We start from the raw sequence: 17,964 nt of genomic DNA, 5'->3' as shown, positions 1-17,964 counted from the left end.
CCGCTGCTGCTGACTCTCTAAATTGTCAGATAAATGATCCTATCAGTCGAAACGGCAAGGAGAAGTGAGCCGCGTCTGCGAGCGCTCCGCCAAGATCACAGAGATAAGACGATCGGGGGATTAGATAAGCTAATTGCCTGAAGCGGCTATCTCCGGCTGCCCGCAGAGTGGCAGGCTCTGTCAGCCACAAAGAACTGTTCTCAAACTGATTGGGGGGATGACCTAATAGAGCCACAAGCCTTGAAATTGTCAAATTAATTGGGGAAAAATTTACAAGCCGAATTAACCCCAAGAACAAACCTGAATTTTGACTAGCTGAATCAGAAAACCGTTCCAGTCAGGGAGTGCACAACCTCTTACCACGAAGGCTGAGCTAAAACTGGGGGACGCTGGGGAGGTGTCCCATGGAGGAGAAGGAGCATCCCGGAGTTTTAAGCCCAGCCTTTCCAGAAGAAACTAAAGGACCTCCCACTTCTGGATACTCTGAACAGCTCATGGGAGAATGCCAATGGTGCCATTTTGGAGACCAAATCCTATAGCAAGCATATAAAAAATAAGATTAGAAAGTAACATAGTTTGTTGAAGGAAAAATTCATAAAGGGCATCTAATGAAGGACTTTCTGAAAAGTAATCAGTGAAAAACTTAATATTTAATGGTATGTACTTTTAAAAGTTTTATTTTCTTTATTTCTATATGATACTTCAGGACATAATATAAACCAATACTCTCTCTGCAATATATTACAAGGCTTCATGATATATTCCAAAGTTTTCATTGCTGGAATTCTATTTTAAAAACTGGAAAAAAAACTGGAATTGATGTGTGCTTATTGTGCTGATTTTGCTACACATTCACTATGACTTATTGAGGACACAGTAACATAAATGAAATAATAAATCACATAATATTCTGATCAACAACTGAGGAAATCAGTTCAGATACAGAGAATTTCTTATTCAGCATTATCTAGAATATACTTTATTGGGTATTATTACAAATCTTAGCATAAACAAGTAACACTACAATCACTATTTAAGTTTTCATGAGAATGTTAAAGAAATTTCTGCAAAAATTATTTTGGATGGCTAGTCTCACAGAAAAAACTCCAGGGGTTATTATTAACTATTTTGAATAAATTTAAGGAAATATTTGAGTGAGTGGTAAGACCTAAATAAACAATGAAAATCTTCAAACGAATATTGCTTTAAAGCAGCAATTCTATCCATTAAATATTCTGTTTGTGGATATTTAGTTCAGAGTTCATAAAATGACTACACATGCTTGCTATGTTTCACCAAAAACACTTGTCAGCAAAAAGAAAGCCTGTTTTCTTAGAAATCCAAAAGTCTAACTGTGCCAAAACCAAAGAAAGGAAATCTTCAAAGCCACAACATAATAGAGCTGCATATCAGCTAGTTTTTTTAAAAAAAATAAAATAAAATAATTTAAAGCTAGATCTCAACAAAATGACATGGTCTTACAATATCTAAATAAATAGAAAAACAAATAAATATAAGCTTCAGGCTTATATACTACTCAACAGAAAGTACAAGATAAAAGTAAATTGTTAATTGACTATAAGGGACAAAGGATAGTAGGCCTAGTGGTATAGCCTAAACATCCCCTTCCAAATACCCTCTTCCTATAATTTTTTTTTCACTTTTTAGCTGCCATAACTCTTAAGTATTAATAATATTAACCTAAAAAGAATTTTGTTAGCATTACACTAAAATTGAATTAGCAAGCTTAATTAAAACACTGTTTTCAGCCCATGAAATCCTATTGATGTTTAATGGACCTTTCCAAACTAAACACTGAAACAATTAAAAAATAAATTTCATAGATGCTCAATTGTTTTTAAACAACATGGAAGGGTTCAGTAGCTCCAATGACTCTGTGCATGAAGTTAATGACAAGGTGCACTGATAAAGTGGTCCTCACTGGTAAGGTTGAGATAAAACCAGGGACATCCTGATTTTCATTCTTTTTAATCTGTATTTCCAATATTATGTCTATACCCATTTCCTTGAAAATATTCACACAGAATTTGATGGTATTTATTTCCAAGGAGATATATAAACAATTGAATTTTTAGTTTTGATGTTTACCGTATTTCAACAATAACGTCACTATGTTGCCTTACATAACCTAGATTTTCTCTCTGATTCTTTTCTCCCTTCTTTACTATATAAGAAAATGAACTCTAGAAAGGAAGCGGAGGTTATTACTGTGCTAGTACACGGGAAACACTCAGAATATTCATGGGTTAACACTATTTAATAATATTTAGCATTTAAAAGCAAAAACATTCAAATTATTTCTAAATGTAATTTTTTGTCTTCCAGAGCTTATTTATATTTTATAAGATAGAAATCTACCTCTAGTCTCTACAATGGAAAACAATTTATTCTCAAGTTCTGTATATAAGTTCTGTATACAACACTTTGCAATATTAGATTAATTCATATAAAATTTGAAGTCAATTTGGTATACCATAATATTCATAATGGAACTGATTTATTGGAAATGAATCCTGCTTGCTTCCAAACCCAGAAAAAGTGGGCCAAGTGTTGCCACCTGATATGGCTATTTTCTCTGGTAACATTTTGAATTGATTTTCTCATCAGTAGGATGCTGTTTCATTTGCTTTTCTCATCAGTAGGATGCTGTTGCCTCATCACAAGCAACAATTTTTCTCCTGTCTCCTGCACAAAACTTCAGTTTGCAATGTATCTAAGCAGAGGACTAGTACTTTGAAGCCACGGTCTCTGGTCAAAGAGGATGAGAATAAAGATTATTCCTGTCAATGACACACTTGCTTACTTTGCATAAAAGTAATGAAAGGGCACCTAGGAAGAATTGCAAGGATCTGCAAATATAGTCAAGATAAGTCTGGTCTACTTTCCTCTATCCTTGTTACTATAAAAAGCAACCATGGTTCAAGATTCTGTGAAGAACACCTGTTATCTTTCTGGCTTCACTGCTGGAACTGGCTTTTAAACAGAAACAGAATCATTTCTCCGTAGTTGTTTGGCCTCATTTTTTTTTCCAACAAAAAGTCCAAGAAATGCATTGAACATGTATTGAAAATGTCTGTATATGATGGAACAGTTTTCTAATTTTATGTATGGGAAGGAGAGAATTGGGGCGAGGAAATGTTTGTGCCCAGTCTTTCTGTCTCTTGTGTGTGTGTGTGTGTGTGTGTGTGTGTGTGTATACAGTAAATTTCTTCAAACAAAGGGACAACAATGGTTTCTTTGGATGCTAGAAGGCAATCAGCTGCATAGCACTTGCTTCAGTAGAAGAATCTTTTCCCTCTTCCAAGTCAGCCTTATTTCCACTTGATTGCTTAAGCGCTCCCCTGCTCTGTCTGCTAAGCCATCTAGATATGAGAGGCAACTTTGGATATCATCCTCAATCATAAAATATTCAATAAAGTTCCCACTTTCTGGCAGCCTCTTCATATTTTAACATTAGAGTCATTTAGTGCTCTTCAGAGAAGCCTTTAAGCATCGATTAAATTTCATGGAAAGCTTTGTTTGTAAAGGTAATGTTAAACAATGTAAATTATCCAAGATATAAATCAAATCAAGCTGATAAACTCTGCTACTTGATTAATTTTGGTAGTATTTTCTCTTGCTATTTGAAAGGATAACAGATAATCAGTTGGAACACCTTATAGGTCATCTAGTCCAATCCCCCACCCAAGCAGGAGACCCTACACTGGGTTCCTATCAGACAAATGGGTCAGACCCTATCTGACAAATGGCAGTCCAATCTCATTTTGAAAGTCTCAAGTGATGACACTCCCACAACTTCTCGAGGGCAAGCGGTTCCATTGGTTGATCGTTCTCACTGTCAGAAAGTTTCTCCTTCTTTCCAGGTTAAATTTCTCCTTGTTCAGTTTCCACCCATTATTCCTTGTCTAGCCTACAGGTGCTTTAGAAAATAGCTTGACCCTTTCCTCTCTGTGGCAGCCCCTCAAATACTGGTCCTTCTTTTCACTAGACTAGCCAAGCCCAGTTCCTGTAACCATTCTTCATATGTTTTAGTTTCCAATCTCCTAATCATCCTGCTCTCAAGAGATAGCACAAACAGCCGGGAAAAAATTTGACCAAATTGTACTCCCTTTTCAAATAATATTTATACTTATAGGCTGAAGGAATTTTAAAGAACAACGTAATTTTAATAACAAAGCAGAAACCTCTAGAAATAAACTTTAAAGCTACATTGTATCAGGGGTGAAATACTTCAAAAATACTTCAAAATACCTTTCTTTCTTTCTTTCTTTCATTCATTCATTCAATTTATACTGAGAAATAAAATAAAAGCAATTATAATACAAAAATGAAAATATACGTATAGTAGGTGAAAATAAATCACATATCATAATGTGTAAATTAACCAAGAAACAGTTTCTTGCATACACTTAGTGTCTCTGACCCAGACCGAGGCAAGCATCCAGAACTTATGAAAAGCCAGTAGGGCAGTGGCCATTCTGATCTCGAAAGGAAGCATGTTCCATAAGCTGGACTGTACAGCAGAAAAGATCCACCAACTGGAATTTCTCAGCTAAATGGACCCAAAGCATGCCCATTTTGAAAAATAATAACGTCATACTCATGAATGTTTTAAAAAATTGAACCTTTTTCTAAAACTGTATAAAATTACGTAGAGTTAATTGTTCAATCTGTTGGCCAAGGCTTCTTAAACCAGTCAAATGAACAATTTGATGAATATCATTCCACCTTGGAACACAGTAAAGCTTTTTCACAGTACATTTTAGAAACAGCATCTTGCTCTAGTCTTTCTTTCACATTTGTTTATTTTTATTAAATTTATATGCTGCAGATCTCATTACCCAAAGTGATTTTGGGCAGCAGAGGCATCAAAGGTATCTAGAATTTTCAAGTATTTTATTTATTTTATTTATTTTATTTGTCAATCGCTTACAAGATAATAGGTATAAGTATATACATAGTTATGAATACATGAAATGGGTATATATAAGAAAATAAAAGAAACAATAGGACAGGGACGGTAGGCACGTTGGTGCACTTATGCACGCCCCCTACAGACCTCTTAGGAAAGGGGTGAGGTCAATAGTAGACAGTCTAAGGTTAAAGTTTTTGGAGTTTGGGGAAGAAACCAGAGTCAGGTAGAGTATTCCAGACATTGACCACTCTGTTGCTGAAGTCGTATTTCTTGCAATCAAGTTTGGTGCGGTTTACCTTGAGTTTGTATCTATTGTGTGCTCTTGTGTTGTTATGGTTGAAGCTGAAGTATTCATTGACAGGTAAGTCATTGCAATATATGATTTTATATACCATACTTAGATCAGACCGAAGATGGCGTAATTCAAGGTTTTCTAGGTCTAGAATTTCAAGTCTGATGGCATAAGGTATTCTGCAACAAGTAGAGGAGTGGAGAACTCTTGTGAAATATTTCTGGACTTTCTCAACTGTGTTAATATCAGATACGTAATGTGGGTTCCAGACTGATGAGCTGTATTCAAGTATTGGTCTAGCAAATGTTTTGTATGCTCTAGTTACTAGTGTGATATTACCAGAGAAAAAACTACGTAGAATTAGGTTAACAACTCTCAATGCCTTTTTGGCTATGTAATTACAGTGGGCTCTAGCACTTAGATCATTAGATCTAATGTCGGTGCCATATAATATCATATAATCATATCATATCATATAATATGATATAATGTCAATGCCAGGAGTCTCTAAACTTTTTGTCATCACAGCTCCCCTAAAAATCCAAACACTGAAACAAGCACAAATGAGCAGGGAAAACAATAAAAGGAAACCTTGGGAAAGGTGGATTTATTGTAGCAATATAACTAAAAAGTTTTTCACACTTTCCTTGGACTCAGTTTCCCTTAACAGTTTGGGAAACCAAACTGGCATAGGGATTAAGGATTTTGACCTAAGATTGGGAAGAGACACATATTCATATTCCTGATATTGATACTTACTTTATGACACAGAATTCAATGCAAGATACTGAGAATCAAAACCAGAAAATCATGATTATAATACCACTCTGTGTCTATGTATTCTGCATCTGGACCAAAGTAGTGTATGCCATAATAATTCAGGAAAGGTAGTTTTTAATTAAAGGTAGTTTAATTAGATTTCAGCACAAGTGACTGGTAGATCACTTGTGGGTAGACCATTAAGAAGCTGCAGTGTTTCACTGTGACAAAGATTTCATTCCACATTGTAGGCATAAAGACAGATGTCTGTACAAAAAAAAAATCTCCAGAGACAATCTAAAATTAAATATGCTGATCGCTCTTTTGTTAGAAGCTATTGCAGCTATGCCTCTGAAACTGATATCTTGCTATTTCACAATCATGATCTTCTTTACCCCCCACCCCAATGATATGATAGCATAGTAACAGTAACATACAATAATAATTTCTGTAGTAAACAAAATTATTTTGTGGGCTTCAATAACATTATGTTGTAAATAATTTTCCATAAAATATCAAAAGGTAGTTCAGGTTTGTAAACAAACTCTTTTCAATACTATACTTCAGGAGTGTCAAACTCACATCCTCATGGTGAGATTGACAGGATTTTTCTCCCCTTCACTAAACCAGACATGGGTGTGGTGAGCACGATGCATCTGGCCTGTAGGCCAGGAGTTTGACAGCTCTGCTATACATGAAACACAAAAATATTTCCTTGTGTGAATCTGATTAAAAAATTAAAGTACTTAACTTTTATAGAAAGAGATGTCAAGTCTTGAGCAGTAACAGATGTTCTAGAACAACATAAATATTAGGGCCTTCCATAAATATTCCTAGTGTAATTTACTTAAATTCAATATTTCTGCTAACTGAATCATTGCACAGTTTATGGCTGTTTGTCTTGCTATATTCCTTTGCATGTGTTTTGACTCAACTGTACAATCGTCACAAGTTATCTGTTTGGTTATACTTTTGGACACATTTTAACACAACTTCCATATATTTCTCTAAGACTGTGATTACCCATCTTTACTCAGTCAGATAGTCAAGTAATTTTTTTTTTTTGAAATATTTAGATACAGTACATGAATGTGAAACTTAATGTAGCAAAGATCAAGATATCTGGGTTTTTTAGGAAATATACACTGTATATAATGTATACATTACAAGTTATACATAAATGGTGTTATGATAAACTAGATTTAGCAATATTTGCATTTGTTTTTCTTATGTTATAGATTTAATCTCTTTGGCTTGTTTTTCATGTTAACTTTTTTGCACTTTGCATAATGTTGCTTCTGTTGAAAGAATAAGCCTGACAGGTATGCATGTAAAATGTAAGTTACTTCCTAACAAACTGATAGCAAATAAACTCAAACTTGTACTCATGTTTATCAGACTAGGGGAATGAAGGACAAAGCTTGACAGGTGACTACTCTTAGAATCAGTAAGGGAATAATTAGCTCAGACAAGTTATTTACAAGTTTATTTTATACAAACAGGACAGCATAAGAAAATATCCCTTCATTTACAAACATAAATAAATAGCTTAAGTAACTCTTCAAAGCCAATTCTAAATATTTTGTTCCTAACTTAAAGAAGGTCTATGTAAGTGATTGTTAAAGCTGAAACCATATTTATGGCATATAATCAATCAGGACTGAAAAAGATGAAGAGAAGATAAACATCATTTTACATTTCATTTATTAAACACAAATGGAAAAGTGGGGCAGAGTTTGGGTTGCTATGTAGCCCAAGGCTGGTTGCTAGGGAAATCAGGGAGCAAGGAAGAGAATGTTAAGAAAAAAGTGCAAGAAACAGAAAAAAAACAATTCTAAAATTATCTTTCCTGGAAAGAAAAAAGCACTTCATTTATTAGGGAATTGTAGAGCTCTAAATAGAATTAAAAAGAAAATGTAAAATAAAGAAGTTATAAAAATGAAAAGTCTTGATACACTTTAAGAACTCACCAATATATTATCACATATGCTTTTCTGGATTACATTTCATCTCATGAAATACCATTGAATATAGTCCTGAAAGAAGAGTAAAGTATATACACACAGCTGTTGGTGGGGGAGATACAAGTAGGAGAAGGGAATGGCAGGAATTACTGCACTTCAAGTTTTGATTTATCTTTTAAGACAGATTCCTTAACTGGTTGGAAAGTTAGACTTGAACACCAACATAATCCCATCTGATGTATGTTTCAGTTATAATATACTGTTGTCCATAAAAGCTTATTTAATTTTTAAAAGGTGCTGCAAAAATTCTTATATTAACCTATTAATTTAGCTGGTTCTTTAGTCTGTCATATTCCCTTTCCATTATAGGGGAAACCTATATTTGTTTTTCTTTTTTTGTGTGTCTGTGTGTGAGTGTTATTAATTTAGAATCCATAAAAAAAATGTGTAATCAAAAATTCTTTTAGAGTAACATAAATATAAGACAACATATCAATTAGTAAAGCCAGCTTGCTTAAGATGAATGTTGAAAAAATATACAGTTCAAAAACCCTGGTTGCATTTGGTTTCATATACTCGTCCATAAATTCAAATGAAGAGCAGACTGAACCAGACTTTTATTATCTTCAATTTCTGTATATGAATCTGATCCCTTTTCCTGTGAATTCAAACATTTCCATATATTGATCTATCACTAATCCAATTATAAAACCCTAAATATATAATAATAATCAGGATAGCAACATATTATTTGCCATATTTGCTCCTGAATTCATAGTTACATACATGGTCTTTACAGATAAATTAGGAAAACAGTGAACTGGAATAGTAAAGAGAAACTAAGGAGGGAAGCAATGAGAAACTTAGATACAATCATAAAGGTATTTCTTTGATAACAAGGATCAGAATAGTTAAAACAGTGATCAGTCCAGTTGTAACATGTGATTGTTAAAAGTTGGATACTCAGAAATAGGGAAAGCAGATCAATGCCTTCAAATTATGCATTGGATACTGTTACTAATAGTATTATGAATTGCAAGAATATCCAATCAATTACATGCCCAAATAGATTGACTGTTCTGTGGCAATGATCAATATGCAGATACTCACATATTTAGGGCATGTACTAAGAGTGAGTAGTGATTTTTTTTAAAAACAACAACCCATATTTAATAAGGCTGCGAATTAAAACATAACTAATAAGATTAACGGGCTTGTTCTTTGAAGACCTATAAATTATTATCAAAGAGAGGTCAAAGCAGTAAACATTTGCTCATATAGTCACCAAGAATCAAGCCTGACTCTATAATACCTAATTAATTTTAAGCTTATTTTTAGTTACAGCTATTCAAAAAGATGGTAAACCTAACGTATAAAAATAGTACAGAGTATTTATTTTTATTTTAGCTAGCAAAAAATACTCTACAGGGGTGAGCTAGTTGAGGAATAACATTTCTCGATGACCCAATACCAATTAAATTCAGTTGTAATTTTGCTTTTATTTATCTAAAAAACTATGAATTTTACATCATTCTAATTTGACTCACTCTGACACTATGAACTTGCCCTGATCTAAATGGAACCAATGTTTACAAGGTGTCCTTTTAAAAATAATAAATTTTATTAAAGTTTGCAATTATAATGATAAAGGAATTAATACAAGCTGAAAAAGTAAAATAATGAAAAAAGGAGAAAAGTAAATGCAGCAAAGAAAATATAAAGAAAAAAACAGAAAAGTAAGAAGTAAGAATATAGTAAAGAAAAGGAAAACATATAAATAACTTTCCTCTTCATCACAAGTACAAAACTTTCTATGTCTTGAATGTATAAAGGTACTTTGAATCTTGGGTGGAAATATGAACAACATGAAGGGACATTTTATCATACTTGGTGGAGGTGTAAAAAAATCTAAAGAAAAGTTGGATACATTAATTAATTCAGCAGATTTTAAAGGTTTAAAATACAATTGAAAACAGATACCTTTCTTTTAGGACAATGGATTAGCAACTAGAAAACAAAAACTCAAGAGGGGATGGTTCAGATTTAAGGAGATTCACCCAATGAATGTTGTATGATCAAATGTGTTATAATGTATGTGAGAGTATGATGGCAACTGGGTACCTTAATGGCACTAAGACCTGATGAAGCTATAATGCCCAACTTTTCCTCCCAGGTATGCCTGGTAAATTTCCAGTCCCTGGTCTTGGGAGACTGCATTTTGGGAATAGAGATGGCATGGCTGAACATGGATTGAAGGTGGACAGCACAGCCCACCAGCTTGCTGGTTTATCACCTTCCTCTAGATTTTTTTTTTACAGTTGGGGGTGATTGGTGAGGAGATGTCCACAGGGTTTGCTCTTTCCTCCCCTATTTAACATTTTTGTGGGGCCTTTGGATGAGGTCATTGATTGTCATGGGGATTACACTCTAATTCAGTGTATTTTGATGGTATCTCTTTTACAGACAGTATTCTATTCTTGCAATCATAGTTTCAATTTAAAAAAATAGCCATGGTGGCACAGTGGTTAGAAGTCAGTATTGCAAGGTAATTCTGCTGACTGCCAGGGGTTTGATCCTCACCAGCTCAGGGGTGACTCCATTCTTCCGAGGATAGTAAAATGAGGACCCAGACTGTTTGGGGGCAATATGATGACTCTGTAAACTACTTAGAGAGGGCTGTAAAGCACTGTGAAGAGGTATATAAGTTGAAATGCTATTACTATTGCTATGTTTTTTTTTTTAATATTTTGGTATATGTTATTGGCTTTATTGGAAACAATAGAAGCATTCTCAGAAACAATGTTGAATGTAAGGATTACAGTTTGTGAGAAAAGAATCTAGTAGTATCCAGGTAAAACAGAACTATTACGTAAACACTGAGCAATCTTAAGGCCAGGAACAGTGAGGCTAAATTTCCACTGACTTGAAAGAGCAGGAGGAAAAGACCTAGAATTTGAATCTTAGATCCAAAATACATATATAAGTTTTGATGTTATTGTCTCAAAAGAAAAACTAATTTTACTCTGCTGTTTCTGTGATGTTCAGTAAGCACGTTTTAGAATATATAGTAAAATCTCTAGAAGTTTAGATTTATTGTCATGTTTAGAAAGACATCTGACAACAATATCTAATTTCTCCTGTTTTCATCAGCAATGCCTATATTATAAGATCCAAACTGAACAGTGGATATGATCTCTTGCAATCACTGCTGGTAAGTCGCCACTGCTTTACTCCAGTATCAGGGGCAAGTTGCAATCTAGAAGGACCAGATAACTCAAACAATGAATCAGGAAGACCAGGAGTTGGGATAAAATATACCAAAGCACCACCCTCTATATACGGTAAGTATTAAACCAAATCTCAGCAGCTGTATATGAAGCAGCTGCATCTGTTGCAGCCTTCCATCACCAAATACTCACCTCCTTGCTAGTAAACATAATGGGTATCCAACTGAACCCAATACCTTCGTCCTTCAAAATGAATTATACATTTCCTTAAGACCCAAGGATTTTCTTATCAATTGATTACGTAACCCCTGCCTAATGGCCAATGAGACAACATCTTGGATATCCCCTGACCTATGCTCAAAGATAGAGGCAGAAGGCTATAAAGAGGCCCAAGCAAAGTCAGCAAAGGAAAATGCAGCCACCGGTCCCACGATCAGCTGGCTTCCTCTCTTATCGGTTTGCTGATTGTTTTTTACGATCGCTCAAAACCGCCGGCATAGGGGAGGTTTATAGACGCTGCCCAGCTTGCCTGTACAGAGCTCTGGTAATGCTGCTCCCAACGTTGCAGGAGAGAGAGCCCTGCTCTCCTGGAAGAGCAGCTGCCCAGATCCCTGGGAGCTGCTTGAAGCAAGGAAAAAGTACCGAAGTTTGCTGGTGATTGCTATCTAACAGAATGCTTTCAGAGACACAGCTACTGACTGAAAGGAGCTGAGTCAAAAGCTGGGGTCTCTTCCGGGGTCTGGCTTTTATATCTTAGTACAGACTCAGCTAAATGATGTCATAGGAAGGAGTCAACCCATCCTGGGCTCTCGATGCAGCACGGAGAAGGCAAACTTCTCAGAAAACAGTAGATAACGTTTGTTTTATCAAAGGAATTTGAAAGGCTCTCACTCAGTCTCATTTCATTGGCCAGGCAGAAATAATAGGTAATACTTGTTTGTCCAACAGCAAAGCCTAATGCCATGAAGGGCTTTACAAGAGACAGTCAAGTGATTGCATCTGGGAACAACTGGTAACCAATCATGAAGCAGCTACAGTATATTTCCTCTTCACATTTTATAAATATTTAAGTATATATTTTCATGTGACAACACTGAAGAAATGCCACTTGGCTGCAATGTTAAGTAGTGAATATACAGCTTGTATAACAGTTTAAATGTCCCCTCAAAATAACACAACACACAGCCATTAATGTCTGTCAGAACTATTACTTGGTCAATGTAGGGTCACAATATACAAATATCATATCATCAGGACAGATGATACCTGACCCCAAATCAATTGATAATCTTATGCGGTCATTTCATGTGGATGTTAAATAAAAGCAGTGACAATGCTGAGTCGTGAATCACCCACAAAGGAAGGTGATCTACATGCTCTATCCTCTCCTGTCAGCAAACGAAGATGGTTCTTAAAGTGTAATCTCCAATATGCATCATGGTTCACAGTATTCATGGAGGGCATAAACTCCTCCATTGTCCCAGACTCATTCGTGCCTGATAGATAGTAGACTTCATATCTTTAAAGCCAGCCCAGAAATGAAATGCAGCAGTTCAAGCAGGGATGAGACTGTAGAGTACAAGAAGGCAATACAGGGAAAGCAATCCCAGCTGTTCTCTGGATCCCAAGTTGAACCAGAAGGCTCCTCAGACCTTCTGAGAACCCTCAATGACTCATGGATGACAACAGACCTCTTCCTCCAGCTCCAGTCTTCACTGATTACATCCATGGTAGGTTAACAATCTAATCCATAATTTTCCTTACTTTACCTTCCTCATATAGTATCAATTTGGAATAGACACAATGCATTTGGAATCAGAGCATTTAATCTTTTCACTGGGCTGTATCAAAGGGTACTTAACATATTTGGAATGAAAAGCCCCTGTCTTGGAAGAAAACCTAGTAAGAGAGCAGATAAATCACTAAAGTTGATCCTCCACACAGCAACTTACAAAGCTGTTTTTATTTCCTCTTCCATACAGATAAGTAAGATTATTACTTGGACATTAACTCCTTTTGCTTCTTAGATGAAGAATGGCACCCATCATTCATTCAATCTTTAGGTAGGGAAAAGCTGAGTAATTGTAGGCAGTCACTGGCTGAAAAGCAGCAGTCATCCCTTCTGAAAATTGCTTTTTGTGAACTTACTTCCAGAGCTAAGTAGGAAGTGTGCAAGCAAGCAAAAGAAGCAACATCTACAGACCAGTGCAGAACTTTGTATTTGATTTGTGCCCACTTCCAAGTATGCCAAGATCATGAGCACAACACCTATTTCTTCCTCTTTAAAACAGCTATGTCTTTTTTTGGACTTGCACAATTGTCCTCTGCAACTGCTATATAAACTCAGAAAATATATAATTGCTTCTTTTAAAAAAAAAAACACAGGTAGGAGCTTGAACCATCTTTATGAAAGTTAGTCCAAAACACTACATAATCCTGCAATGCTTAATATTCTTCCCTGAAAGTGCAGCATAAAGTCTTGTTAACAGATGCATCAGGCACTTTATCCTCTCATTATTTACTCAGCAGAATTATCCTTCTGAGTAGCCCAATTCTGAACTTCAAATCCTCTCTACTGTGCTTTTTTCTTCAAAATAAACACAACAGTATTAAACATCCTTTTTTTCAAATAGGTGGTTAATAGAGTAGCTTTTTCTAAAGATCCTATTCCAAATTCTAAGTGCTTATACATCTTTAAGTCCAACTGGTTTCAACATTTACTGCATTTTGGATTGTGGCTTTTGAAAAGCAGAGATTTGCATTTACTTTAAGGATGTCATATATTTTTTTAAAAAATAATGAAAATGAATAAAGAAGGTTCTGTGTTCAAGTACATTGGAGAAGGCAATAACTGCAATTATATACAAAAATAAGCTACAGCCCTTGCCATATTGAAACAATAGTATTGCTGTAGAGTTAAATAACTTTTGCCTCCATATTCAAATGACTAAGCTATACATCTTAATCCTGAAGAATGGATGCAAATGCCATAGGATTTTCTTTGAAACCAAACAAGTGTACTACTGTCTATAAAAGTGGCCTGATAGGAGATAGATAGATAGATAGATAGATAGATAGATAGATAGATAGATAGATGAAATTACACTTGCTTATTATAATCAAGATACCTTTACAAAACATTTAAAAGATTTAACATTATGCAATATATAATATTCCAAATAAATCCCTGTCTGGATATAAGTCTGCCTAAAAAGACTGGAGAATACCACACTATGTAGTCTATATGTGCTTACACATTTTCTGTCTATGGGTAAGTAGGTAGGTTGATGTCAATAAAGAGTTGTCATTTATGCATTATTATTTGTGCTATTTCTTATATTTGTTTTCTCCCAAGAATGTTGTAACTGTTGCAGTAAAAAAAAAAAAAAAACACCAGCCAGTGAGACCAAACACTGAAACCCTTTGTGTCACTGGAATAGTATTTAGATGTGCAGCTGATCATTTTCTTAACCACACTGCCTCAGTCTCTCCCTCTCCCTCTCTTCACTAATCACACAAAACAATCGTTCAGTACTAAACAAAGCTGTTCTGAAATTTGCAACTGAAACACAAGGGAAAAAAAATTCCTTCCCCTCCAGACTGGTCGTTCTGCTTCACGAAAACCCACGCTGTTTCCAATAGGCGGTAATGGCTTACCAGCTGTCAAGCTCCAGCTCCAGCAAAGACTGAGTCCTCTCCGAATTACAGTGCAAGCACCACATGGCTGGAGAGAAGAAGTAAGGAGCCTCCCCCCAAGTTTATAGCATATGCGCCCCCCAGCCCGCCCACCACTTTCGCCTTGCCCTGAGACAGCAGAAAGAGTAACTAGACGACACGCCAAGAAGCGTCCTGCTAAGCCTCCCGAGCGAATGCTGAACGGGGGGAGGAGTGGGTCCGGAAAGGCACGAGCACTCAGAGGTCCACCCTTTCCCAGCCACAGCGGGCGCGCCTGTGCACGCGCATGCCCTCACTCAGTTACCCTCTCACACATCCCATACATCCATTCCGCCAACCGCGCGAGCTGAGAATACCAATGGCAGAGATTGAGGAGGGCGGCTATCTTATGAAGAAGCGGAGGTTGATTTTCGGAGCAAATGCCAAGGAAGAAAGCGGGGGCTAATTGGGAGACCTGACCCCAAATGAGGACTGTAGTCACCCCAGGAACAGAGTATTGTCGGGGTGAAAGGAGAAGAAAAAAAACAAAAAAGCGCAAGCTCCCCTTGTCCTCTCTGGGCATTGCAGGCATGTGACTTCGAAGGAGGAGGAGAATGCACAAGCAGCAGCGGCAGCAGCCCCCGCTTCCTCCACCCACTCAATACTTTTCTCCCTGCTTCTTTTCACGTGACGGAAAGAGTGGAAGCAGTACTATTAATAGTGACATTCAGACTGAGAAAAGCAAACTTCTTCACTATTCAGCAGCTTCGGCGACCCTAGTAGCGGCTGTTCCCTCGGGCCGGAGGGCAGGCGCGCGCCCCACCGCGCGCACACAATTTCGCTTTGGTAGCAACAACTGTTTGTGTTGGCTTGAAACGGCTTGGGGCTATTTTGAAAAGGAGATCGTACCCCTTCTTTTTCCTTCTTCTCCCTTCCTTGAGTTCTCTTTTCTTTACGATATAACTGTTAATGTTTCATAGGGGCAGTTTGGGAGCATACTTGTCTTGCAAAGTTAATTAAAACTAAAAACTCAAAAAGACTACAGAACGTTTGGTTAACTGCAAACTGTTTACTCTAACTATGTCCTACTGGAATAGATTTGGGTTTTTAGCAGTTCTAAATCCACTTAAGCAGAGATGATAAGACGAATGCATCTGGTAAATAGGAAATCTGATACTGTAAACTCCAGAAATGCTAGACTGCAAGACTCAGAATTCCCCCCATGCATATTTTGACAGAAATATGGGAATCCCAACATTTCTGCAGGGCAGAACGCTGTTCCAGAGCTATCAGATGCAGTCCAAAGCCATAGTAGTTTTGGGGGAGATAATTTACAATTATGATTCGGAATGGATTTCAAATTAATTCAGCTCATACACCTGTTTATAGAGAAAATTTACTGTTTACAGCATGCTTAAAATCTCCCATGAAGGGAATTCCACTTTGTTCACCTATTCTTGGCTAGTAGACATATCAGGAATGCTGAGACTATGTCATAAACATTGTCACAACATGCCCATGCTGAAAGTGTATCAAATTATAAAAATATCAATTTTCCTGAATATAAATTATTGGGATAACCCCATGAAACCTTTTCTTCATCTCCGTTGGAAACTCAGTGTATCTGGCACTTCTCTGGGGCTCAGAGGCATTCCATGAATAAATGTTACTGAAGGCTGGGATACAAGCTTTATTTATTTTCATAAAAAAGTATTTTTTTAAAAAACAATTCCATGGATATAAACTTTTAATTGCCAAAAGAAGTTGATGCCTCTAATCTTCATCTTAATATTTATTAGTAGTTTTTTTGTACTTTGAACCCATTTGCTTATACAAAATATATTTATTAAGCATACATTTATCTTTCCAGTCCTTCAGTTTAAAGATGGCTGCCTTTTCATCTCAGATTTATCTTCTTCATGGTATACATAATTCATTTTTGTTTTTTCTTTCTTCATATGACCTTGACTCTCATACTGTTTTTTCTATGTACGTATACCAGTTTCTTGATAACTTTAACCTATAGTTCCTAAAATTGGACGTGGTTAAGGAAAACATGGCATTGTTATTTCATACAGATATTATACTACACTAATTGTGGGACAGAATTCTGTAGCATCCCATATATACATATCCAAATTAATGAATCATTAATAGTTTTTTGGGTGTATTTTTGGGTTGAGGTGTTGTGGTCCATCAACAAATATTAACTAAAAGTGACACCATTAGCCCATATTTTACATATGTCTAGTAAGAAAAAGCAGGAAACTTGTTGAAGCCAATTGATTGAAAACCACAATTCTAAATCCACTGTATGGTTGGGATGCACCATAGAAGTACATACTTACCTTTTGTTGTCACTTTACAGAAAACCTAAGTAATTGTTTCAAATAATATTGACTTAATATTATTTGATTTAATATTAAAGTCACCAATTATTTTAAAAAGTTTTTTTGGATTTTATTATATCAATTACATTTCATTACAACTGCTCAATGTTTTATGAGGACCTCCTTCTTTCATAGTTTTATGTCATTTATTGCATACCAGTAGAGGCAGTAATGAATTGGCATAAATGTAATACAAAAGATGCCATATGAAGCTAATGGATATATAAGGAGAAAAAATAGGCATCCAAATTTGATAGTTACTTCCTCTAAATAATTAACATTATGATAGAATTATTATTATAAAACTAGTAAGTCTTGTTAAGTATGCTGAAGTGACTATTAGTCTTGCCTGTGTATGTCACATTTCGTGATTCCTGTTTACCATCCTGGAAAAGTAACACTTGTGATTCTGAGTCATGACAAAATTTATCATGTCATTTGAAAGTCTGCCCATCCCAGTAGGAAACAGATCAACATGTCTTCTAAATCCTCAACATGTCTTCTAAATCTTTATTTGTATCTTGGTATACTATCAATGAAGATCATTCAAAATACTATCTAACAATCCTCATAGTTTCATTTTTAATTTTAATATTGCTTAATTAAGTTTTTGCTTATTTTGACTATTCTTTTAACAGTATATTCATGATCTCAAAAAAAAATCACTTCTCTGACTAACTTTTGATTTTTTTTAAATAATAACCCAAATTTATTTATTTATTTCATTTCTGTAGTCATCCAT

General features: G+C 35.6%; 1 protein-coding gene across 12 annotated transcripts in view; it reads right to left on the bottom strand.

Annotated features, from left to right (window-relative positions):
• The window catches only part of IQSEC1 (IQ motif and Sec7 domain ArfGEF 1), a 321,447-nt gene that overhangs the window by 56,962 nt on the left and 246,521 nt on the right, over nucleotides 1-17,964 (bottom strand). The window contains exon 1 of one of the 12 annotated variants that reach the window (XM_026724108.2): nucleotides 14,836-15,416. The exons of the other annotated variants lie outside the window; for them this stretch is intronic. Coding sequence (XP_026579893.1) covers nucleotides 14,836-14,900 — 65 coding nt within the window. The 5' untranslated portion in view covers nucleotides 14,901-15,416. Of the gene's footprint in view, nucleotides 1-14,835; nucleotides 15,417-17,964 lie in introns of those variants that run through there. 12 annotated transcript variants of the gene reach the window in all.

The sequence above is a fragment of the Pseudonaja textilis genome, chromosome 2 (assembly GCF_049901715.1).
Source record: "Pseudonaja textilis isolate UNSWEBS1 chromosome 2, rPseTex1.2, whole genome shotgun sequence".
NCBI classification, from domain to species: domain Eukaryota; kingdom Metazoa; phylum Chordata; class Lepidosauria; order Squamata; family Elapidae; genus Pseudonaja; species Pseudonaja textilis.
This window is presented reverse-complemented; position numbering and strand designations above follow the sequence as displayed.